Source organism: Netta rufina (assembly GCF_964035555.1).
Source record: "Netta rufina genome assembly, chromosome: 4".
NCBI classification, from domain to species: Eukaryota; Metazoa; Chordata; class Aves; order Anseriformes; family Anatidae; genus Netta; species Netta rufina.
In genome coordinates, this window is record NC_140127.1 from 71,358,423 (window position 1) to 71,384,021 (window position 25,599).

The 25,599-nt window shown below is 53.1% G+C and overlaps 1 protein-coding gene across 1 annotated transcript; it reads right to left on the reverse strand.

Annotated features, from left to right (window-relative positions):
- Positions 1-10,668: 10,668 nt before the first annotated feature.
- CD8B (CD8 subunit beta) lies at positions 10,669-13,500 on the reverse strand (the record flags this gene model as incomplete). The annotated part of the gene is made up of 5 exons (XM_084286544.1): positions 10,669-10,709; positions 10,823-10,912; positions 11,230-11,325; positions 12,822-13,169; positions 13,332-13,500. The coding sequence occupies 5 exons, from the start codon at positions 13,498-13,500 to the stop codon at positions 10,669-10,671; spliced, it is 744 nt and encodes a 247-aa protein (XP_084142670.1).
- Between the last annotated feature and the right edge of the window lie 12,099 nt (positions 13,501-25,599).

The following is a 25,599-nucleotide window of genomic DNA, read 5'->3' on the forward strand; positions in this document are numbered from 1 at the left end:
AGATGATCTTTCTCGCTTGCCTTCGGAGGCTGTGCAGCTTTTTGGAGAGGATGTGATGTCACCAGGACCCTCTTAAGCGAAGAGCCGGTGTTCAGCATCTGAGGTGAAATGAAACAAGCAATGATTTCTGAAGAAATTCATTTCTGTTCCAGAACTTGGGCTCATCTTTCATTATGGCATTTATTTTAATGGTGCCTTGAGGATTTTGCTGTGGCAACTTCACCAAAGATTCAGACTCACAACTTGTGGGCTTGAAATAGGATCAGCCACCGCAGACTGCTGTCTCCCAGTTGTTTGGGGCACTCACATCAAGTCCAGCTCTGCAGAAAACGTGGGTGAGTGCCATGCCATGGACACAGGCCTTCACCTGTGTGTGCTCAAGCAGCCTGGTGTAGGTGGAAGAGCTTTTTTATTACAGGGCGAACAAGATGCTGGAATGTTTTTCATCATATATTCATTTACAGGCCTGTGTGTATATATATATATATATATATCTATGTCCAAGCCCATGCATTGCTGACATGTAGCTGAGTCCTTCAGCCCCATTGTTCTCTGCAACTGTTCTTTGCTCTGAAAAAGCTGCTTGGTGCAAGGCAGGTGGTCGCGGATGCAAAACCCATCAAGAAAGCCCTGTGCCCCAGTGGCATGCATTCTTTTTTTTTTTTTTGAGCATCTTGTGGTTTTCAACTCCAACCGCAGGGACTTCCGTACTACCAAAAAAAACTTTACACGCTTCAGCATTCAGGGCCCTTGGTTTTGCCTCCAGGTGACCACTTGCATATTGGGAGGGGTTGGGCTTCCTGGTATTTGCACAAAGACTAGCAACAGCTTCACCAGGCTGCTGGTGTTATTTACGGGTATTTCCTGGCCTTCCTACGTTTTTTTTTTGTTTGTTTGTTTGTTTTTTTGTTTTTTTAAGTTATTATATCTCACATGTGATGGGACTAGAGGGCCTCAAGTTGTGCCAGGGGAAGATCAGGTTGGAAATGAGGAGACATTTCTTCTCAAAAAGAGCAGCCAGGTTCTTTTTTCAAAACAAAAAGAAAACAGGTTTTGTCAATTAAATAACATTACAAGGATCTGAATCTTGAAATCCCATCAAGCAAATGTGAACATCAGGCCTGAGGTAAAGAAATCTCTTAGGACTCTGGCCATCTCTGGATGTGACTTCCAAGTTATGCTGTGTAGGCCCTTTCTGTTTTGGGGGGCAGTTTTCTCCTTAACCTCATTAAGTTATTCTCCTTTCTCCTTATTCTCCTTAACCTAAGGGGAATCCGTGCTGCCTTTATAATGGGATAAGCTGCATTTGGGAGGTGCCTGGCTTCACCGCCTAATGGAGGAGCCTAGGCCAGGAACTCCACTTCTCCACTTCAGGGGCCAGGAACTCCACTTCTCCACTTAAAAGTGTTATTTTATTACAGGTCAGTCCCAGATACCAAACAGGAGCCTGGTTTCCTCTCATAAAGACAGCTTAGGACCTTCAGCTTGGTCCTCGTGGCTGACAGACTGAGGTGGTTTCCACACGAGGCCACATCTTCCTGCATCGTGTTCAGGCCCTGGGCCCCACATCACCACCCAGAGGACTCCTTTTCCTCCTCGTATTTTTATTTGCTGAGGCTCTTTGTGACTCACCCCTACACAAAATGTACCACCAGCCCTGCCTCTTCTGATGTTGCCCATTGTGCAGCACGGGATGAAGGCCGCAGTGCTGAGTAACAGGAGATGGTTTCAGGGGAGCTAGTCCTTTCTGCTGCCTTCATTAAGCTGCTAGCGAGTATATTCCTTTAATGCAAGACAAAAGCTTATTGTCAGTGGGGAGAGAGATGTCAGCAGGCTGTCACGAGTCCTTTCCCAGCTGGGACACACTTCATCCGCCACAGGGGGACACAGGGAAGCGCAGCTCTGAAGGAGACGTCTGTGTGTGATCAGATGAAGCCACCCCTCTTTTGTGCCTCCATCTCACATCTCCTCAATAACAAATTACCCGGGGGCAGGGATCATCTTTTTCTGGGTCCTGTGTTTACATATACCCTGGCACAAAGCAATTTCTCCTTTCTACAATAACGAATAAGAACAACTAAAACAGTTGCAGTGGCAATTACTTCAGTATGAAACACTCCAGGCACACAAACAGCACCTCCAGGAAAAGCTGTTATTTAAAAACAAGCACGTGTACAAAGAATTTAGATCTGCAGCGTGGTGGCATGCTCAGATCTCAGCCGTGTTGAAGTGTCTGCTGGGATGCCGAGGCTTGCAGACCTCCTGAGATCAGCACTGAACGCCCATGGGTGCAGTCGGGCAAAAGGCAGCAAATTTAATCAAGCAGCTTGAACTAAGCAGAAAATATACCTGTGTTTTACACTCTGACCTATTCTGAAAGTGGGGGTGAGGTGGTTAATGACATTAATTAGGGAATCCCTGGGGCGTTAGCATGCTCAGGTTTGACAGTTTGTCCTCTGGAGGATATTTTGCAGTGGGCTTGTTGGATTGAGGACAGCAGTCCAATCAGTGAAGTACCAGCATTACTAATGTGCTTTATTAATAATTTCTGTTGTAGTGCCACACTTATGATATGCCTGAGGAAGAAGAAATATCAGACAGCCAGTTACTTCTGCAAAACGTTGTATAAGAGATGTGAAGAGACCAGACCAGGTTGGGTAGACAGTAGAAAGTAGATTTTTTTTTTCTCCCAAACCTCCCAGTAAGTTTCAGTTTTCTGATAACTAAAGTTGCAGGGCTCTGATTGCTGGTGAACTCCAGCCTAAGCTGCTTATCTTTAAATACTAAGATCAGCCTAGATTAAATTTTGATGTTTCAGATCCACTAAGCCCTGCTGGGTCCTTACCTGCCAAACCAGGTGTGAGGGGTCTGGCACCCCATGGCATAACACAGCCTGAATCCAGACACAGACACCTCCATGCAGAGAAAGCATGGGGATAGTGAAAGAGGAAACCAGCTTTATCAGTGTAGGGGATCTTCATATCTGATAGGGTTGTTCCCTCAGGATTCAGTTTGTGAAGCAGAAGCTGTTTGCCTTGCCCTTGTTTTCAGTGACAGACTGGATTCACTGGAAGAGGTGCAATTTTGGTTAGAGCAACTAGTAGAGTTGGAAAACAGAGATGAATTTCCAGGTATGCAGGTCCTTCTTCCCTTCAGAAATGGCAAGAGTAAATGTGTGTAGGGACTGGGAAGAAAATTGGTCTGTATTTTATTTATGTCAAACAATTAAATAGAAGACATGAACAAAGAGAGAGGAGACAGTCATTCAGGGAAGAGACAGACTGATGAGGACCTGCATTTTTGGAATGGGTCTCAGCAGGAGGCTAGTTTAGGATTCATTTTCTCAGAGGAGACTTCACTAGGAAAAGCTAGGAGAGATTTCCTACCGCAGCCTCTGGTCAGACACCAATCTATCTCAGTGTATTTTGGAGTGGGCTTTTAAATGGGGAACTTTTTGTTCTTTTTGAAAACATCAGTAGGGTCGGTTGTTGCATGTAAAGTCTTCCAACCCTTATGGAAATTATGAATTAAATGAAATGGCAGTCTGAAACAGTTTAAAATTACAGAGAAGGGATTTTGAGTGAGAGGGAGCTCGGGGCATCAGAGCTGGAGCAGGTATTGAGTTTTGGATATGACTGATTTCTTAGTCATCTTGTGGAAGGATCAGCTCTAGAGCACATCAGTGACTTTTTCATAGTGATAAGAAACTCTTCAGCTGCTTTGGATCAGTAATATTCCACATGGTACTGATCTCTAACAGCACTGTGTAGCTGGAGCACATCTTGGGACGTGGCAGCTGTGCTGTGAGGAAGGTAGGCACACAAGGAGCATCAGAATGACCGTGCTCCACCAGGTCTGCTGTTTCTGCTGCTCATGATATCTCACCACAGTGCTTCAGGAGGACACCTCTGTGCAGCCTGCAAAGCAAGGATGCAACGTGGCTGGCTTTTGACAAGTAGGTGCTGCTTGGTCCCTGCAAGTGATCAGCTTGTGGTAACTCAGAGTGTGATGGCTGGTCGTGTTTAGCCATTGCTGATTATTCCTGTTGTTAAAATTAGAACTCTTGAGCTCTTTGGTAAGGAGGAATGGAAAGTTTTAATTAAGATTTCAGAATTTAGTCTCAAATCACAAACTTTTGTTTCAGATGCAGGGAAAAAAAAAAAAAAAGTTGAGACTTAAACATACAACTTTTCCGGTGAGAAATGAAGCTGTGGTTTACAAGCAGCTTGCTGCACCCTTTTCTTTGCAAAGCTGCAGCACTGAAGGGCTCTGGAGAATGTCAAGTGCAACAGTCGTGCCAGATGCTCACACACCATCTTTCCACTGTAGCTGCATGTTTCCAGTGCAGTGGCCAATACTGCACTCTATTCTGGATACTCCTCGTGTAAACATCACACGCCTTAAAATAGATTTTCCTCAAAATACAGTTTGCAAACCACAGCCGCTCCTACATGCTCATCTCTCCAGGTGCAGCCCTTTAACCCGATCACTCGGTCGGAAATCTCCATAACCCCAATGCTCGTTGGTACCTGAACTGAGAGCTTGATACGAGACCAGAATGTGTTCAGGCTTTGCTCTGGGCACCTGCTTTGCTTTGCACAGGCATCCTGCACCTGCTGCAGAGCTGGGGCGTGCAGACACTTGGTAAATCAGCAACCAACGACGCCATCTTTTGGGGACCGGTGACAATTCACTGCTACAGAAAGCAGAGCGATTTTGCTGCAGCTGGATTTTGGGGAGAAAGGTTGGTTTTCTGCAGCTCTGATTCCTTGCATAGGACAGCAACCTGAGGTTCAGTCCAGAACTGCAGAAAGGCTTCACGTCTCCTAGCACCTCTCCTTAGAAAAGCTGATGATCAATATTGCTTCAATGCACCAGATTTTGTCTGAAGAGCAGTCCCAGCCTTTAACTGGTGAACTGGGCTCATGATCCCACTTCCAATTCACATTTTCTGTTGCAGTCCCCATCCCCACAACTACATTTCTGTTGTTTTTGAGGCACTGTGTGGCTTTGGGCTTCTAGTTCAGCCCCCTCTTACCCCCCCAGCTCTCATAGCCTTGGTGTTATCCCCACAGCCTGCCTTCTCCCGTCTCCATCAGTTCAGAGTCTTGTCTGCTTCCTCGGTGCATGCTGATTATTTTTCCTGAAGACCTTGGGCAGGAATGCCTGGTGGAGATACCCCAAGGAGCTTCTGGGGCTGTTTGTCCACTGTGGGAGGACTTTCACAGACTGCTCTGGGAAAATACTGCTGGTACACGTATCTGGTGTTGCTGTGCATCTTCCCTGTCAACATCTTAGAGAGGGAACTTTAATTTCGGGGGCTGGTTACAGCTAGGGGAATGGAGTTGGTCCCATTTCTGATTGTCCACCCCTCCTGCTGGCAGTGCTGGCTGTATGGAAACCCATGGCTGGGTCGACTTGCTTTATCTATTCTGTGATCCTATTACTAGTGTTGGCTGGCTTGTACCTCTTGGTATTTCTTCTAGATTTTTGCATTTACTTGGAAAAAAAAAAAACAGCAGCACACACACACACACAAAACCCCTCACTGTAGAATTAAAGCTGTGAAGACACAACCCTCAGACAGGATATCTTACTCAAAAGAAACAGGGGGGTGCGAAGAGGTCGGTGTATCAAGCAGCAGCAGCTGGGTTAATGTGCCCCTTGCCATCATCAAAACAAGCTGAAGTCAGTGCTAAGTTTCACTTTTGACAGCCTGAAGCCCACCACAGCTGTGAAGAGAAGTGTTTTATTGCTGGTTTTGCACGCCTGGTCTCCTAAAAGTGCTGCTCTCGCTGTGTTTGTGATGTAGGGCTATGATAGCCCTGTAACAATTCACATTTAAGACACAAACTGCAAATATTACTTCTCTGCATGTTAATTTACTTGTATTTATGCCTTGTAAATGCAGAACCATTTCCATTCGGGAGTGGGAATTTGGGTTAAGACTGATAAACATCAATTCAATGCTCGGCAGCAAAACCAAATCAGATGGTAGCAGGTAGGAAAGGAATTGGGTGTAAAATAACAAAGCTGTGTCCTTGTGTGGTCCAATCCGCGGCCCAATGCACTGAATAAATCCTTGAACGCTGTGGGCTGGCCTCAGTCTGTCTCAAAGAGGGGACTCGAAGTAGTAATAGGGCCAGAAAAGGGCAAAAAGGAGGGTCAGGCACCTGAGGGGGATGTTGTGTGGGCAGGCTGGGCCTCCTTGGCCCGAAAATAGCTGATTTAAGTGAACATTCAGCAGAGGTCTCCAGAATCGTGACTGGCAGGAGGGAGCAGGGAGGGGCTGATTGCTCCCTGCCTCTTTATTAGCTGTCTGCGTGGAGGCACAGTAGTCTTTGCTACCTTTGTACCTTTGCTCTACCCCAAACCTGTCATTTTTATGCTCAGAAATACAAGACCTCATGAAAGTGTGTAATTTTAAGGAAGCCATTTGCTACCAAGCTCCACTTTTTTTTTTTCTTTTTTTTTTTTTTCCTCTGAACCACTGTTCTTTCTCCAATTAATTATCTCATCCTTCAGGGCAGCACAGTAAAACCTTCCTGAGCTGCTGGCCTGGCACAAGGACGTGTATCCCCGGGGAGGAACCAGTGCTGCATCCCTCTCCCAGCATCTCTGAACCCCAGGCAGTGAAGGAGCAGGGCAGGGTCCAACTCCTTCATGTGGTTAGGGTTGCACAGAGGAAGAAACCATCTGGGTGTGTTTGTGTTTGGTGTATAGGGCATGAACATGCACTGCCTGTGCCTTCCCAACCCGTGTCTCCAGCTGGGTAAGGTGGCAGAGAACAGGTTGGGGATGGCTAAAGCTTCACGTGGCCCACAGCTCCTGCCATGCAGGGCATCAGCCTTCAGCCCTGCAGGCTGGGGAAATGGAGTGAGTGCGTTCCCAAAGAGAGGCACGTCTGAATTACACCCGAGCTGTCCTGGGCATGGCAGCGATGGGTGAGTCAGACGCCAGCAGACCGACCTGAGGGAGGGGGTGTGTTGCAGAAATGGCTTTTCCACTGCTGCTCAGACTCATTTCCTCTTGCACCAAGATGACTCGAGACATATTTTAATAACAGCACGGTCATCTGCTGATTGCTCAGGGCAGGAATATGCAATCCCAGACCCCAGGAATATGTTGCCTTTTTTTTTTTTTAATTTATTTTTGGAGAGACCTCTAGGAAATATCCCAGCTTGAATTCTGCATTCGGTGCTGGTGTTAAGGCACGATATTTTAAAGCCCTCTAGCTGGGTGTAAGCCCAGCCCAGCATCTTTCCCCGAAACCTCAGCCAGCGGGGTCACCTCGTGCTTGCAGCAGACGGAGATTGCACCTTGAGCTCTGCTGAGGATGGGTGCTGGTTCCCCCTGGGACCCACAGGGCTGAGTGAGGGGACAGGACACCCCCACCCCAGCATCTGCTCCAGCAGTGGTACCGTGAGAGACATCAATACGGTGAGACCTGCCTTGGGCAGCAAGATAAGGATGCAGAAGATGGTGCAGAAGAGCCCCCGGCTTCTCCGAGGATGCTCCAAGGGTCCCCAGCACTTTGTGTCGGACATATGGTGGAGGTGAGCACCAGCCCTTGGCTGGAGGGTGGTTCTCCTGTCCTGTTGCAAATATTTACAGCATGGGGAGAGTTTTGTTGCATGTGAAGAACCCCTGGGATGGATGTGTGTCACGCAGAGGTAAGTAATCTCTCCCGTTGGCAGGGTATATGCAAAATGCAAAATATGTAAATAAGCAAAATATGCAAAATGCAGATTTTATACACTCATTTTTAACTAAATCTGTACTCTGCTTAAATGACTGCTGAGACACTGAGTCTGCATGTATCAATGTACTCAGTAATATCTGCAGCTTCTGTGCGACCTCAGCATTCTGGTGTACTGAAGGAAGCGTTGTAAGGTCCAGGTAAATACAGGCCATGAGTACTCAGGCTGCTTGGAGCAGGTTTTTATGTTCCTGCAGCTATAACATTTGTGTCTGCAGCGGTGGCACTTGAGATTTGCTCGTTTTGGGAGTGCTGGAGTGCCGACAGTGCAGGCCAGCTGCAGAAGAATGGGAAAGAGAACTGCAGAGGAGGAGGGAACGTGACCCAGCACTCCCATCTCTGCTCCTGAGAACAGCTCTCCCCATGCTCCGTGTTTGCATTTAGGAGGCAGCTGAGATAAGGAATTAGAGAGCTGCAGCCTTGGCAGCCTCGCCAGACACCAGCGTTTTCCCCAAAAAGCATTTCTCAGGCATCCTGTGCCATTTTGCAGCGCTGCTCCTGGTCCCTCTCATTCCTGAGTTCACTGTCACAGCCAATTTTTTCTCCTGTTTTTTCTAGAGGTCTGTCAAAACATATTTAACTGTCAACGTATATAAAACCATACGTGTAGAACTACACGTACAGTGGACACTGAATGGCTCTGGATGCTCAGAAGTCCTGCTGTGAACCTGTTGTCCCTGCGGTGAGGAGATGTGCAATCACCAGCGACCCCCACACCTTAAAAACATAACGACAAACCCAGTGCTGCCAATATTCGATGAGCAGCTGAGATATTCTGGAAAGATCGACAATATATTTTTAATTAATTGACAAAAGCTTTACAGAAGCAGTAACAGTATTCGCTGCGATGCCTAACCTGCGTTTCTGCTCTATTTAATGGCTGCAAGATTAAATGGCTGCATATTTAGTGAAATAATAACTCTAGTTGTTTTTTTGTTTTGTTTTGTTTTTCTAGTATAACAAGGAATAAAACATATTCAGTCTGTGATGGATCCTTGCAGTGCGTCATTTCTGATCTCTTTCACTATGCCTTGCCCACTGATTGATGGGTGTGGGCTCAAGGTAGGGAACCCTGTATCAAAACCCACAGATCTACCAGTCTCCTTGTCCTGTCTGAAGGCACTTTGTCTTTGTAAGACCTCGTGCTGTGTCTCCTGGTATCGTTTGTGTGACATTGTTTAGCTGCTGATCGAGGGCTTGGGGCTCTCTGTATAAAATCCCGTTATTTTTCCCTTCTCCTGGCAGGAGGAGGGGGCAGAAGGCTGGCAGCTCCTTGGGAGGAAATACAGAAGGAGGAAGAAATGAGGGAGGACATCACCCTGGGGCACCATACACACTCTGATACCATCTCTGTGTCTCTTCCCTCTTCCTCCTCCCCACGGACCTGGCTTTGCGGCTGGCTCGGGCTCACTGCCATCAGCAGTGGCCCCGTGGTGTTTTTCCATGGGGTTTCACCACCAAAATGCCCCCGTCCCTGCTGGCCTCACAGCACCCTGAGCTTTGGCTGCTCTTGTCGTTGTGCTTTCCACAGTGAGGAGCCTAGGAAAGGAAAAAAAAAAAAAAAAAAGCTGCAAACATCAGGGGCTCGTTTTCTCAGATGTGAAAGCCTCTTCTCATTAGTGTTTCCATTTCTTTCGTGCGTGTGCTCTGGAAAAAAAAAATCTGTGAAAGGGGGGCGATCTTTCCACCGGCTCTCGCGTTTGTGAAACCTGCTGCTCAGGTCTCTGAGCGCAACAGAGGTTTGCTGCCTGGAAATACTCTATTGGTGATCAGAGGCATCACCAGATTACTTTTTATTCAGAGTTTCCATTGATGAAGTGCATGAAGCTGCCTTTCGAAAGGAGGTGCAACCTCAGCTGCTGCTGTCCTCTCTGTCCTCATTGCACGCAGCTGGGGTGCAGGTTAGGGTGTTGTTTTTTTTTTTTTTTTTTTAACCAGCTGTAATGGAGCAGCAAAACCAAACTGGGGCACTCAGAAATTAAGCAAATTCCTCACTGCCTGTTCCCATTATTCACCCGTGGGCAGGGAGCCGAGAGAGAAACACCGATGCAAAACATTTATTTTTGCCAGAATCAGCCTTTGCACAGGGACAGCTTCAAAGGGGTTTCCTTTTAGCTACTGCATAAGAATGAGATGTTGTAAAAATCACCTGCTCAGCACACCCAGCACACGGCCAGGGCCATGTATGTGCCCTGTGCATTGCCGTAGGGACACTGCTGTGCCCCAGCCACTGCAGCCACTGTGCCCCACAGACATGGCACTGCCACAGCAGGCTGATTTTCCTCCTGGAAATCAAGCAAAAAGGGCTTTTCCACAGCAGTGAGCGTGGCAGAGGCATGTGCTTGGCACCCCCGGGTGCCCCAGAGGCTCAGCATCCCCGCAGCCAGGGCAGGATCGTCCCTGGCCGTGCCGTTGGGCTCCTCCGCCTGTTATCAGCGTCTGTTTTGCCAGGTGCTCGGCCTTGGGATGTGGCTGTGTCTGCCTTCCTCTCCCACTCCTGCCTGTTTGCAGGCTCCCGTGGGAGCTGAGCCTCCCTGGCCCTGCTCCCTGCTCCAAAGTCATCAACCAGCGCTAGCAGGAGGAAGCCCAAAGCCCCGAGGTGCTGAGCACAGGGAGCCCAGGCGCTCTCAAAGCATCTTTCCAACCCGGCTGCGTCCTTTTGGTGCCCCAGCCCTGGTGCAGGGGCTCGCCCTGTTCCTGTAAAGCTCCTTGAGACAGGCTCAGCGCCTTGCAGGATCCAGCCCAGCCTAATTATCAGCTGCTGTGTCAAGGAAAAAAGCTGAATATCGTCATCCATGGCAGGATGGAAGCGTGCGAGTCCCCAAGTCCTCTCTCTCAAATGTCCGTGCCGGGTCACATCCAGGCAGGGCTCAGCACCGGGCGGGGGCTGCTCCTTTTCCCAGCAGGATTTACTGCCGGTGGATGCGACGCCACAGCCTCCTCCGCAGCCCTGAGGAGAGAGAGGGGGCTGGTCAGGGTCAGCGTGGGGTGCCCCCAACCCTGAAATTGGTTTTTCTCCCCAGTTCCCTCTCCCAGGATGACCCCGGGGTGCACAGTGCTTACGGTGGAAGCGGAGGGCGGTGGGCACCACGCTCAGCAGCAGGATCAGGGCGCCGGCGGCCAGCGGGACCCAGACCAGGGGGCTGCAGGCACCTGGAAATAGGGGGGGACACGGTGTGGAGCTGGGCACTGTCTGCCCAGGTGATGGAGCGTGGGATGGGCAGGGAGCAAAGCAGCTCAGGACCTCGGGAGGAGATGCGTTAAGCCAAAGGCATCGGGGGGAACTGAGCCATGGAAACCTTTTTTGTGGCATCCTTGCTGGTTTTCCCCCACCTGGGAAAAGGCTGCACACCCAGAGGGCACCAGAGCTAACTGGGAATCCGTCCTGGCCCTAAACCCCCCTCTAACCCAGGGGACAGCTCGGCTCACAACCCTCCCCGAGGCGGCCGGAGCCGAGGTGTTTCTGTTACCTTTGCTGCCCGCGGCTTTGCTTTTGGGTTTGCACCGGGAGGGTCTCCTGGTGAGCGGGGCCGGCCTGGACGTGGAAGGCAGGGGCAAAACATCAACTGGGAAAGAGGGAGAAAGTCGTGAGTGTTACACCCAGCACAGCAGCAGCTGGGGCTGGAAACCGGGGCTTTTAACCCTAAATCCTTTGTGCAGCCACAGAAGGGTTCGGGTTGGAAGGGACCCTAAAACCCATCCGACTCCAGCCCCCTGCCATGGGCAGGGCCCCCTCCCAGCAGCCCAGGCTGCCCAAAGCCCCATCCAGCCTGGCCCCGGGCACCTCCAAGAGGGAAATTTCCCCAAGCTTCACTTACTGCCAGGCACAGCCCCACCAGCACGGCCCCAAAGCCAGAAATAAGCACCCGTTATTTATTTTCAAGTTCTGTGTTGCTGCCCGTCGGGCGCTAACCCCGTGCTCTTTATCCGTGAGCACGGGGAATGGGATCTCAGCAGCACGGGAGGTTTTAAGGGGTCCCCGAATCCTTCCCGTATTCACATCGTTGTTGCTCAAAACTGTGTATTTCTCCTCATAAAATTTAGACCTGAAGGGGCTTAAGGGGGATTTATTTTATTGTGGGTACTGAAGGGAAGAAAGAACAAGTCCCGGGGGGTCGGAGCCCTCCCCAGCCACCTGCTGGGGTTTAGTTTTACGTTGGAGCGGCTCTGAGCGTGCCAAATTTCAGTCGTATTTTTCATGCCTTGCTTTTGGGACATAGATAAGCGCATAGCTGGTTAAAAAACAGCTCTCTGTTATCTTAAAGCAGCTTTCCCTCTAGCCAGCAAGGGTCCAAAAGGGATTTCTGAGGCAGCTCAGTGAATGAGAGGTGCAGGGCGTATGTGTAAAAAGAAGGAAAGGCAAGTTTTAGAGCCAGCAACCACAGCTGCAGCTTGGTGAAATAAAGTATTTGTGTCCCTAAAAGCCCCCAGGGAAAGGGCTGGAGCCTGCTTTGAACACACAAATGTTCCTGTGCCACCCCTGCTCCATGCTGGGGGAGAACTGGGCTGAGGGGAGCTGCTGTGGGACCGGGGCTCTGCCCAGCGGTGCTCCCCAGGCAACCTGCAGGGTGGAATAAATCCCAAATAAATCCCCTCTATGAAGGGCAGGCTCAAAACGTGCCGCCGGACCCAACCCCAGGGGCGATGTCCCCTGGCCTTGAGCTGTCCTTGTCACCTGGAGAAGGGTACGGAGAGCCAGAGCGTGGACGGACCCGGGAGATGAGCAGGGCACAAACCCAAACTCTCACCTAAAGTGCTGTGGGGGGTAGCAAGATGCAGGGCATGCCAATACCGGGGCTGAATGGCTCCCCAGGGAAATCCTAAAACCAAGGCAGAGCTCACTGTAGGACCACAGCAGTGATGGCAGAAGGCCTGCCCGTGCTGCTGCCCTGCAGTGCAGCTATCTGCTGCATTTTCTGCTTATCCCCTTCACAGACCAATTTGTGAACCCCCCCAGAGCCTGAACCTTGTACCCCAAACCTGGACAAACCATCTACCACCACACATCCCCTCGTCGCAGCCTACCACCGGCACTTTTGGGCGCCCCGGGGGCGATGCTCACCCACGCTGAGCCTCGTGCCACTGCCCAGGACGAGCTCGGAGGACTGGGAGATGGAGCAGTAATACATGCCGGTGTCTGAGGCATGCAGCTGGCCGATGTGCAGGCTGTAGGACTGGGAGCTCGACCCACGGACGCTGAACTTCTTCTGGCTGACGTTGCTGCCGTAGGTGCTTTTGCCCAGCGAGTTGGAGAAGAGCAGGAACTCGAACTGCTGCCGCTCCGGGCTCCAGCGGTACCAGTACACCCCGGTGTGCTCCCTCCTCGTCTGGCAGAGGATGTCCGTGCTGCTGTTAGTTTGGGCTAAAATATGGTCTGGAGTCTGGGTCAAATGTAGATTGGTGCAGAAACCTACAGAAAGAGCGAGGAATACGTAGCTGTGTATTTTAGTTTCGTTAGAGCTGTAGAATCGCCTCGGTTGGAAAAAACCTCCAGGATCACCGAGTCCCAGCACCAAACCATGTCCCTCGGTGCCACGTCCACACTCAAATATCTCATAAATACCTCCCTCACTTCCCTTCCATGCTAAGAACTCCTTTGGGGGCTCAGTAACACTGAACCAGAGCACCTCTGGCAGAAACACCAGCCCGTGCTCCTTCAGAGGCCTGTGTGGGTCCCCAGCTATTTTTCGGCAAAACCAAGATATTTTGGCAAAACCATATATGACTGCATTTTGCCCCATAACTGCTACTGTAGAGACGGAGCTCAGTGGCAAAGGGAGGGATGGAGGGATGCTTTTAAGGGTGTGCTAGGGGCTGTATTGGTTGGCATTCCCTCATTTTTTGGAATCTACAGATCCTTTTGAGCTCCTTAAAGCATGTTAAGAAGGTGGTGGAGGTGTGGGATATGTGTCGGCCTCCTCCTAAAAAAATGCATCTCCAGGAGTGGCAGGAAAAACTCTGGAAGGAATGGGAAAATTAATGTAAAGGGGTGAGAAAATTAATGTAAAGGTAACGGCATTTCAAAGTGAGCCCATTTCATTTTCTATTTATTCCTCTTGTTCACAGGGGTTTTGTGATCTGGGGAAGGAGAACGGCTCAAGGGTAGCGGAGGGGTTCAAAAGCTTCCATCTGGCACCGCAGCGCCTTGTTTGGGCTGAGCAAGTTTTGGGGAACAATTATCTCGGCCGGGCTTCGCCCGGGCAGACACGAGCGGTGTTTGTGTGCGAGCGAGGAGCGAGGCGGTGCGGCCTTGGGGAGTGAAAAAGGAGCTTTGTGCAGTCCTTCATGTTCAGCAAACAGCCCACACAGCTGCAGAGACCGAGCGAAAAACACCCTCAGGAGATAAGGCTGCGCTCTTTTCCCCCACTAGTTTCCCAGGCGTGCTTTACAGCCATGCAGAATGAGCCCCCTTTTTCCCATTTTTTTGCCTTAAAATGTCCCCATTCCTTCAAAACCCCGTGGGGACAGCTGCACAGAAATCACTTTGCACTTACAGCCCCATCCCGGTGCCGGTTCCGGCTGGGAGCAGGGGCTGGGGCTGGGTTTGTTCCCCATGTGGGCTCAGCTCAGGAACGGCCCCGTTTCCCTTGCAGGTTGCCCATACGGGGCACATTCTGCTTTATTGGGGTTTTCTCTGGAGGGGAGACAGCCAATTTGGTCCGTAATGTGACGCTTTTCTCCCCAAAGGCACTATTTCATTTTCTTAGAAGTTATTTAATCTTCACAACCCAGCTCCTTGCCGTGACCAGCAGGCTCATAGTGTCACAAGGGGACCCCACCACCGTATGGGGTCAACTCTATATTTACTTTTTGTACAGGACATGTATATATGCTATACATACACACCAACTACAGCACATATACATCACCTATAGCACATATACATCGCCTACAGCCCATATACAGCAGCTACATTTTCACGCCAGCCCCCTGCGATCCACCAGCAAGCACATTTTTATGCCACACGACTTCTCGCAGAGGCCCTTTGGAAACACTCGGGAGGAAATCTGCCTGGATGGTCGTCCTCCTGATGCTACTCTAGGGGCTGCTTTGCCAAGTTACTGAATATCCATCAGCAAAATGAGGCACCCAGGGGTCAGCAGCTTCCCACTGAATGCCTGAGCAAAGAGGGTGCAGTCAAACCAAGCCCTGCGGTGTCTACACCATTAAATATTACATTCTAAATTATCGAGTGGGGAGGTAATAATGTCCCATAGCTCCATCCTGAGCCTGGATATTTCAGTTCCCCTCACCCAGAGGCCTCTCTCTTACCTGGGAGCTGCAGGCAGAGCCAGAGGCAGAGCCACAGCCGTGCCATGGTGGCGATGCCCAACGTCCCCAGAAGCTGGGAGACCCTGGGGGACCCTGAGGGACCCCACGCTCCAGGGGTGACCCTCGGGATCCCGTTCCCCTGGTGGGATGGATGTGACGGTGGCGGTGTGTCTGGCTGTCCCCCGGCTGCGTGCAGATGCCACCGGTGACGTCTGGCGAGGAGCGGAGGCTTCTTCCGTGCCCAGCCCCAAAATCAGGTGTGCGTCAGGCCCCCTGCACCGCACGGGGCTGCCTCGCAGCGCCCTCGGGAAGAGAAGACCCCAAAGTCATTCAGGGCTGGCTTTTTCGTTATTTCTCCGTATTTCCCCACGTGGCTTTTCCTTCTCTTTCCAAACCTAGCCCCTAGCAATTAAAGCGCAGCTGGCTAATTCGGAGGGCTTGGCATTAAAAGACAAGAAGGAAGCGATGAACTCAGGCTGCTTTCTTCTCTCTTAAAACCAAATCGCTTTCAAAAGGAGGCGTGCGGCCCTTTTCTTCAGCAGAAGGCAGCAAAATTGGCAGCAGCTGCTGGTGCTGGCAAGCAGCAGGTGAGGAGCCATCCTTCTGCAGCAGGCGTTTTGTCCCGGCCCTGGAAAACGCCGAGAGCACCCCTGGCTCTCCATGAAGCACACGTGAGAGGCATCGCAGAAAGCTTTGAAGCCGACAGCACGAAACCTCAAACAAAGGCTGTTTGTGAGCGGCTGACAAACCACAAAAGTAAGGAAATTCTGCTCGGGCTCCCCACCTGGCCCTGAGCTTCGACACCGAGTGTCTCATACGCAGAAATATTTAAGTCATAAGCGAAATATCAGAGCTGCTTCGAAAGGCCCTGGGTGCTGCGAGGTTTGAAGCATGCAGGGTTTGGGGTCTGGACGGTGAAACACATGGTGTGAAATTGCAGGGGAGAAGGGGCGGGTGGGTGGCAAAACCCTTCGATATTTCCATGTTTGGGAAAAAAAAAAAACAACACGTGGCATTTGGTGTAATTTTCTTCACTCTCTTTGCTGGGGTTCCCTTTCGGTTTCTGCCCCCTCGCACCCCGAATCGTGGTGTTTGCAGAGCCCCCGGGATGGCTCCGGGGGTTCCCCTGCTCCTGGGGGTCTCACATAGGGGCACGGGGACCCCCCCAGTGCTTTGAGCTGGCCAACGAACAGGAAAAAATGATTCTTAGTGCAGTTTTGCCTTTCAGTTTTTCACCAGATTTTTCTTGGTGGCTCTGACACGCTGCCCCCACCCCCTCCACCCTGTTCGATACGATTTCCTGCTCGGAGCGGGCTGCTCTAACCACCCCAGGGCTTGTGGCGAAGGGCTTAGCTAGTAACATTTAGGGTTAGCTGAATCATCCCCTAACTCCTTCCCGGCAGGAGCAATCCGGAGGTCATTTCGGTGCTTTCGGGCTCACTTCTGTGCTTTCAAGCTGTCGTTTTTGGTGCTGAGCCCTGGGCGCAGGGTGCTGCCAGCAGGGCAGAGCTGTGCTTGCTGCAGCCCCTGCTCCAGCCATGGTTTCTGACCGGTGCCTTCGCCTGGGTGGACATGGTGAGATGGCAAGGAGGGCACCTGGAGGTTTTGGGGGATGTTTTGGGGTGGCATTAGCAGGTTTGTGGTGGCCCCAAGCTGAAGTGACCCCGGTCCAAAGCTGCAAATGAAAGGAAGGGACAGCATGGGGCTGGTGGGGAGAGGAGACGGAACTGCAGTGCAGTAATTTAGAGGAGGCAGAGAGCTTTTTATTGCATTTATTCCATGTGCAGTATTCTGATTAAAGCTGCAGTGAAACCAAAGGGGCAGCTTCAGATGGGGCCGATTCCCCTCATCACTGCCTGCTCTGCTTTCCCCTTCTTTCACACCACTCCCAAAACTGCCCGTGGGGACTTCTTTTTACCAAGGGGCGTCCTTTAAGAAATGCCACCGCAGGGGACATTTTCCCTTTAACCCCACGCTAAAGCTGGCGAGCTGATGTTTGGGGCTGCTGCAATAGCTATGTCCCACCAATCTCCCACCAATCTCACTGCTGAAACCCAGACCAAAGTGGTCTCAAAGGTGGCTTTTGTCACCTGTACAGCCTTGGGCATGTGGCACGTCTCACCGAGCAGCCACGAGGCTGGTGACCCTAGCTTCCCCAAGCAGCTACTCGATTTGGGAGGGTTCCCCAGGACTTACAGCACCTTTACAGACCCTTCCCTGCAGAAATTCAACCTAAATGTCCCCAATGGAACGAAAAAGGAATACTTGCAATGCAAAAGTTTAACGAATGTGTTGGAATAATATTTTTTTTTTCCCCAAAAAATGCTGTTTAGCTATTTACCAAGCAGTTCTCAGGCCCGGGTGCTGCTCCTACACACAGGTGCTGGCGGGGGGATGCCCGTGTCTCGCAGCCCATGGCTAACAACATCACGAGCACTGTGGGAGCGTGCCGGTGGCCAGCTGCTGTTTATCCCAGCCCCACGTTGTTTGGGGCTGCCGTCCTGGGAAGAAAATAGAGGAGGGAGAGAGTTGGTGATCTAAACTGGTCCGGTAACACAACAAGATGTGTGGGTGACCTTGCCAGGGCGCAGCGGCTCCCGTGAGACCGTAGTCACGAGCAGTAGGCTCATGGCTGGGGCAAGATGGGGGGGATTTTTGTATTTTTGTGCATTTGTGCAATGTGGCTGCACAGTTCCTAGCACGATTTAATTCTTAAGTTTCTGAAATGAAATACATTTATCCCAGTCCCCTGCCCAGCCGTCTCCCTGCCCTGTCTCAGCGCTCTCCCTCCAGATCTGCTCCTTGCCCATCCCCTCTGCTTCTTCTCAGACTGCAGCCTCTGTGCCTCACCCTGCCAGCACCAATTCCCTGCTCCTTTGCCAGTTTTGTTACAATTTTTAATCTCTATTTCCCCCTATGATTTTTTTTTTTTTTTTTTCCCAGCAAAGCGTTTGCTTTTGAGGGGTAGGAGCAAAACCTACTCAAACTTTCCCCTTGGGAAAGAATAAAGGGGTCTGCAGACAAGAAGCAGGACCCCACGGGATTTCCAGCTCTGTTAAAATCCCATTTAGCAGCAGAGGCATGGGCCAGGCTGAGCTGTGAGGGATGAGAGGATCCAGCACACGCTGCCTGCTGGGCTCAGTCTGTGGGGATGGTCGGAGCTCTTCAGTAGCCACAAATGCAAACATTTGCCATAAAATAAAGAAAAAGACATACTCTCCCTTTATTTCAGCCTACAAAGGGTGGCTTTTGGGATTGGGGAGGGTTTCTCAGTCAAACACGGCTCCAAAAGCGAGAATGGAGTTACTGGAAATCCAGGATAGCAGGCTGGTGGGGCCCCGTGGAAACTCCCCAGGGCTCAAGTAGCAGCAGCTGAACATTTTTTCTTTAATTAGCTCATTCTGGTGAAAAGTTTGGCTCCTGGAGTATGTCAGGAGGGGATAAGCAGCGGTGAGAACGACGGCACCTTTGCTTCGGGGGGGTGAGCAATGCCTTTTTCTGTGCAATGGCAGGAAAAAAAAAAAAAAAAAAAACACAACGAAGCGGGTCGGGTTTGCTACCCGGCTCCGAGCTGCGGTGTGGTTTGTGAGGCCGGGGTTGGAGGTTTGCTCGCCTCTGCAGGTGCAGCCCTGCAGCTGCCGTGCAGCTGAGGCAGGGGCAGGGTTTGCTCTCCCGTCACAGTTTTGGGGCACAGGTTTGCACCCCCCAGGTGTGTGCTGGTGTGCAGCAGGCTGGGTGGTGGTGTGGCAATGCTGCTTTTTGAGTTCAGAAGCCCAAATGGACGTCTTGCCTCCCTCTGCAAGCAGATTTGGGCTTGAGGAGGGATGTGGGGTCCCTCATTTTGCAGGTTCAGGTGTGATCCCCCAGCAGGTGCTGGCAGAAGCATGCAGAAAGCAAGCAGGCCGTGAGGGGAATTTGGGGGTGCTGGTGCTTAGAGGACAGGCAGCAGCGAGCGCCTCCAGATCTCCCTCTTGAGGACACTCGGTGCGAGCAGAAATTACCATAAAAATGTGGTGACTGCTCCTGCTCCCCCCCAGAAAAACAACCAGCACCTGCTGCCGCGTGATTTCAGCCATCCTTATCAGTGCCGGGGAGGATAGGGGAAGGCAAGGAAAGCGTCCTTGGGAAGATAGCGCAGAGATGCGGCACCTGAAGGGAGGGAAAGCCACCGAGGAAGTAAACAGAGGCGTTTTCAGCCCCAAACAGCGACCTGACATCCCTATAAAAAGCCACCGGATCCGGGACCCCGCAAACACCTTGACCTTAAAGGTGCTGAATTCAACGGAGCTCTGCGGCAGCCGTCGTTTCCAGATCGCCGGGACTCGCAGCGCGTCCAGCCGAGGATTGGTGAGATCTTATTATCGGGGTCCTTCGCCTCTGCTCTGCTTCTCCCGTCCCCCGGGAGCGGGTGGGTCGCGGCGGCCGCCCGCTAGGGCCGCGGCTACCTGTCCCCGCTGTCCCTTTCCCTCGGCGTCCCCGGGTGAGTGCGGCCGGCCGAGCAGCGAGGGGTTTTTGGGAGGGGTGGCTGGTGTGGCCGGGTGTGACGGGGGTGCTGGTGTTATGGTAGCTTGGCTGTGAGACGGAGCCGTCTCTCAGGTCGCCCCCCTTTTCTCCTCTCGCTATGATGACCGATATCGTTAGCAACTGGAAGCTGGAGCAGTTTGTGCTCCAGAAGTGCCTCCCTCCAGTGTGGTCCCCGGGGGCCTTCCAGGGCCCGGAGGCGTACCAGCAGTTGTGTCAGCAGTGGGAGAGCTGGTCCGAGGAGACCAAAAAACCCAAACCCACCAACAAGTGCAAGAAAAGAGCGGCCTTGCAGGGTTTGCTGATGGTGGGCAGGGAGCTGTCGAAGCTGCTGAAGGAGGCTCTTGAGAGCGTGCAGACGCTGGAGCAGGCCAAGGGCGAGCTCAAGATGCAGGTGGACAACCTGCGGGCGGAGGTGCAGGGCTTGTGCGGGGACTCGCTGAGGAGCGCGGTGGAGATAACCCGGCTGGAGAATAAGCTGGGCTACGAGAAGCTGAAGACGGAGGAGCTGGAGAAGGAGGTGGGCAAGTGGATCGGGGAGACCCATGATGCCCAAAGTGCTGTGCGGGCCGTCCTGCAGGACGTCCAGAGGGACCGGGGCACCGGCCCCGATCACAAGGTGTGCCACGCCAAGATCCAGGAGCTGCAGGCCGAGCTGGGGGTGTCGCGGGGCATCGTGGCTGCCATCCAGGGCAAGAGGAGCCGGTTCGGGAACGGGGAGGGGGACGACTGCCTGGACCCGCACCCGCCCCACTACGACTATGAGGATGACGTGTGGGGGGCTAACGGCCCCACCAGGCCATCCCCATATGCTCCCCTGCGGGAGGAGATGTGCCAGATGCAGGGCTCTGAGGCTGAGGCTGCTAAAATTAAAAAGAGCCCCCCCGAGGAGCCGGCCAGCCACAGCCCGCTGCAGGCCATCGACACCAACAGGGCCATGCTCTGGTTCACCCCTGAGCAGCTCAAGACGGTGGGGAAGATGCTGGGGCCGCTGACCAAGGAGACGGCCGTCAACTGGCTGTCACGGGCCCAGAGGCTGCCCAGGTGCCAGAGCGGCAGCGCCGTCAGTGACCTGATAGACGTGGTGAGAAAATGCATGAAACCTGATGATTTCGCAGCCCTGCCAGGGGACGTGCAGATGGGCAACGTCCAGGACATCGGGGATGTCCAGTCAGCCGTGCTGAAGGTGTTTTTCCCCGAGGTCAACCCCTTGGTGCTGTTCCACCAGGAGAAGCAGAACCCCGAGGAGCGGCCCGATGCCTACGTCAACCGTAAGAAGATGCTCTACCAGATGGCCGGGCTGCCCGGCTCCAAGGAGACCCCCCTCGATTTTGACAGGCCTGAATTCAAGGAGCCGCTGGTGGTGGGGCTGACCCCCCCCCTGCGGGTGATTGCAGGTGGGGACGCGGCGAGGAAGCCGCTGTCGGAGCTAGAGCAGATCCTGACCCAGAATTTCGAGCTGCAGAAGCAGGCCTTCCCCGGGTACATGCTGGGGGGGAAGAAGGGAAAAACCTCAGCCATGTCCTTCCAAAACGCAGGGGTGAGGAAAATGCAAGGGGACAACCGGAAAGATCCCGATGGCAAGAATGGCCTGGGGAAAGAAAACCAGCAAGGGCCGAGGTTTCAGAAGTCCAACCCTTGGCGGGCTGAGCTGAGGAAGCGCTTGATCAAATACGAGAAGCAGGAGGACATCGATGGCTTGCCAGACGCCGAGCTCTTCCGAAAGCTGGCACTGCATGAGGCCAAGAAGCACAGCAGCTCCAACCCCATCGACCCGGGGTCTAAGGCTCAGCAATAGGGCTGCCAGGCACCTGCATCGCCCCTTTTTGTGGCACCGATTAAGACCGATTTGTGGGGGCGCCTGATAGTTAATATAACTATTGGAGGAGGGGTGCTTGGACAAGTGATGTTAATTGATACTGGTGCCTCTTATTCAATTCTGAATATGACCCCTGGTGAAAGTGGGCTCTTTCAAACATGTGAAATTATTGAAATAACTGGGCCAAATGGCCAAAAATCCTCAGTGCCCTTCACAGGGCCTGTACCCTTTGAAATTGGAACTGCCAAGGGGTCTGAAAAATTTGGGAAAATGGAAATGAATGGAAAGCCAGGAATTTTGGCCATCTCTACACTTACAAAGATGGGGGTGGTGGTGGACCTGGCAAACCAAAAACTATTACACTGCCCCCAAAGCGATGCACCGGTCATCCCGGCGAGCCACAGGGTCATGTCGGTCAAAGCTCCTGAGCTCCTGATCCACCCCGAATGGGAGCCCCGAGTGAAACGGGTGACGGAGCAGTTCCCACAGGTCTGGGCAAAGAACAAGCTGGACTGTGGGCTGATCGACACTGTAGTGGTGGTCAAAGGGCCAGACCCCCCTCCTCAGCAGCAGCCCCAGTACCCGGCTGAGGCTGAGGAGGGCCTGTGGGACACGGTCAAAACCCTGCTAGAGCAGGGGGTGCTGGTGGAGCAGCAGAGCACCAGCAATGCCCCGGTGTGGCCCCTGAGGAAAGCTGATGGGAAAACCTGGAGGCTGACAGTCAACTACAGTGCCCTTAACCAGGTTACCCCGCTGAGGACGGCCGTGGTGGCCAAATACCCCGATGTCATGGCAGCCATCTCACGGGGATCCAAGTGGTTCTCGGTGCTCAGCCTGACCAGCGCGTCCTTTGCTATCCCCTTGCACCCCGAATCCTGGCACAAGTTTGCCTTCACCCTCCGGGGCCGGCAGTTCACCTTTGCCAGGGTCCCCCCAGGGTTTCACAACACCCCCGCCATCTGCCACACGCATGTGACGAGGATGTGGGAGAAGATCAGCCACAAGGAGAGCGTGCTGTCCTGTGCCGGCGACATCCTCATCCACACCCGGACCAAGGAGGAGAACCTGGAGGTCCTGGCAGAGGTGCTGGAGGCCATCCAGAAGACGGGGTTCAGGGTCAGCCCAACAAAGGCCCAGCTGTGCTGGAAGGAGGTGTCGTACTTAGGGGTGACTCTGGGAGAGGAAGGGCGCTCGCTGGAGAAGCAGCGGGTTGAGTTGATACAGAAAGTGTCGGCACCGGCCGACGTCACCACCCTACGGTCCTTTTTGGCTCTTGTGAGGTTCTCCCGGGAGTTCGTTGAGGGCTATGCAGAGAAAGCTGCTCCGCTCTGCAAACTCCTCAAGAAGGACACCCCCTGGGAGTGGGGTCCAGAGCAGGATGAGGCAGTTAAAACCTTAAAGGAGAGCGTGGCGAGAGCCCCCGTGCTGGCGAGGCCCCATGGGGACAGACCCTATGTGCTGCAGCTGGCCAGCGTGGGGATGGGGTTGCGGGCCACCCTTGCACAACAACACGGTGCCCACCTCCAGCCCATCGCCCACGCCTCGCGGCTCTTGACAACAGCTGAGCAGCAATTCACCGCGTACGAGAGGGAGGTTTTGGCCTTAACCTGGGCCCTGCAGCACTGGGAGTATCTGGTGGGGTCAGCCCCGGTGCTGCTGAGGACCTCCCGTGCCCCCGTGAGGTACCTCTTGTCAGCGAAGGAGGGGAACGGTCCCACGCGCTGCCCCAGGATGGCCAACTGGGTGCTGGCGCTGCCCCACAAAGACACCCCCGGGGATGCCCCCGAGCCCTCAGCTGGCTCCTACGGGGTGGTGATCAGCGGTGACAGGGACGGGGAGGTGGTGCAGGAGATGAAGCCGCGGAGGGTGCCCCTATTTGAGAGCAGCATCAGCCTGGTGGAGGCCAAGGACAGAGGCTATGTGGTGTGGTTCGTAGACGGCTCCAACTACCAAGAGGAGGGGGTGTCCTACACCGGCTACGCTGCCGTCAACCGCAGCACTGGGGAGGTGGTCAAGGGGAAGTGCCTGCCCCACTCCATCCAGGCCGCTGAGCTGGTGGCCATCACGGTCGCCCTCGAAAACACGCCGGCAGACCAGCCGCTGGCCATATTTTCTGACTCGGGCTGGGTGGTGAGGGCGGCCCTGGAGTGGCTGCCGCTCTGGAGGGAGAGGGGCATGCAATCTGCCGATGGCAAGCCCGTCACCTATGCCAAAAAGCTGCTGTACCTCGCCAAGCTGGCGGAGCAGAGGGCACAGCCGGCCCAGATAATTAAAGTCAAGGCCCACAAGAAGGGGACGGAGGAGGCCAAGTGGAACAAGGAGGCGGATGCCAAAGCCAAACAAGGGGCTAAGGAAGGGCAGATGTGGAAGGCCAGCAAGATCCTGGAGAACGGCCCCTTGTTGGTGGCTGCAGGCAGGAACAGGGAGAGCGTGGACCTGCAGGGCTTGCAGGCGCAAGACCCAGGCGTCCGGGAGCTAGCACAGGGCAGGGAGTACAAAGGCTGCAAGGTCTGGAAGGATGTGTCAGGGCTGGTCCTGGCACGGAGAGATGGGGCAGACTTCCCGGTATGGGTGGTGCCTGAGCTTGTCCGGACAGAGCTGGTGGCCCTGGCTCATGAGCAGGGGCATTTGGGGACAGACAAGACCTTGGCGAGGCTGCAGGGTACAGGGTGGTGGCCTGAGATGAGAGAGGATGTGGAGAGGTACGTCAGCAACTGCCTCACCTGCGCGGCCAATAATCCCGATGCGAAAACAACAAAAGCCCTGCTGGGCCACCAGAGGATTTCCGGGCCCTGGAGCAAGTTGCAGATGGAGTTTATCGGCCCTTTGCCCCAAACAGCCCAAGGGAACAAGTATTGCCTGGTGATCAGCGACACCTTCACCAAGTGGGTGGAAGCATTTCCAGCTCGAAACAACACAGCCAGTGCGACTGCCAAGATCCTGGTAGAGCACGTCTTCTCACGGTGGGGCGTCCCAAAGGAGATCAACTCAGACCACGGCCAACGCTTCGTTGGGGAAGTCTCCAAAGGGGTGTGCCAGGCCTTGGGCATTAAGCAAAAGCTTCACATCACGGGGCATTTCCAGAAGCCCGACTCGATGGAGGGGCCCAACCAAACACTGAAGACTGCACTGCGGAAGCTCGTAAACCATCAAAGGAAGGACTGGGATCAGAAAATCCCCTTGGTCCTGATGGCGTTGCGGGGAGCAATGGCATCACATGCGCCTTCTCCCCAAAAGCTGCCTCCTGCAAGAGACCCGAAGCTGCTGGACCACTGGTGGCAAAGAGGGGAGCCTCCAGACGAGCTGCAGCCCCGCGTGCTGACAGACAGGTGGGTTCAGGACACGCTGAGGACGGTGTCAGCTATGTACCACCAGCTTGCCTCAGTGCAGGAGGCCAACATCCACAAGATTGATAAGCAGCTGGGAGCGCTGCTGCGCCCCGTGGAGTGGAACATGGGGGACCTGGTAACGTATCTGGGGGTTAGAGAGAAGAACCAGGTGCTGGGACCCCAGTGGATGGGGCCAGTTAGGATTGTGAACAAGGCCAGCCCCTCCATGTACCAGGTAGAAATCAGAAAGGGGGCGAAAAGGCAGGAAAAGTGGTTCCACTCTTCACAATTAAAAGCATGGAAGGGAAATTAACGGGGCTGGAGAGCCCGCTTTGCTTATGTTTTGCAGATGAAGGAAAATGGAAGGCGATTGTGACCAGCGGGAAGGGCGAGCTTCGCGGCATCACCAGCTCTGTTTGTGCTGCGGGGAAAATGCTTTCAAATTTGTGGTTGCAGGATTTGCTTTGATTTCTGGTATGTGTATAGCGCTGAGCGTGCATCACGCCCAACCAACCCACCAGCACCTCCAAGAACAAGTCAGTCTTTCCCACTTAGCCAGACACCCCGACAAATGGGCCGCAGTCCAGCACAGGGTTAGACGATATGCAAAAATTGGCACGGATTGGCCCTGGTCTCAAGCTCACGTAAAATATACGGGAAGCATGGGATTAAGTTCTAACAAAGGCTTAAATTTGTCAACAGTAGTTATGCACGGGGCTGAGGTGTATCTGGAAAACGAATGGAGCTGGGACAGCACAAGCAGACTTCCACAGCTGCTGGGGAAGGTGGGCCAAGAAATAAAAGTAGGGTGCAGGGTAGTTAATGGTTCCACTCATCAGCGGGTAACTCAAATCTCCATAACTGAAATAAAAACCAAGAAGAGTCAGAAAAAAAACTGT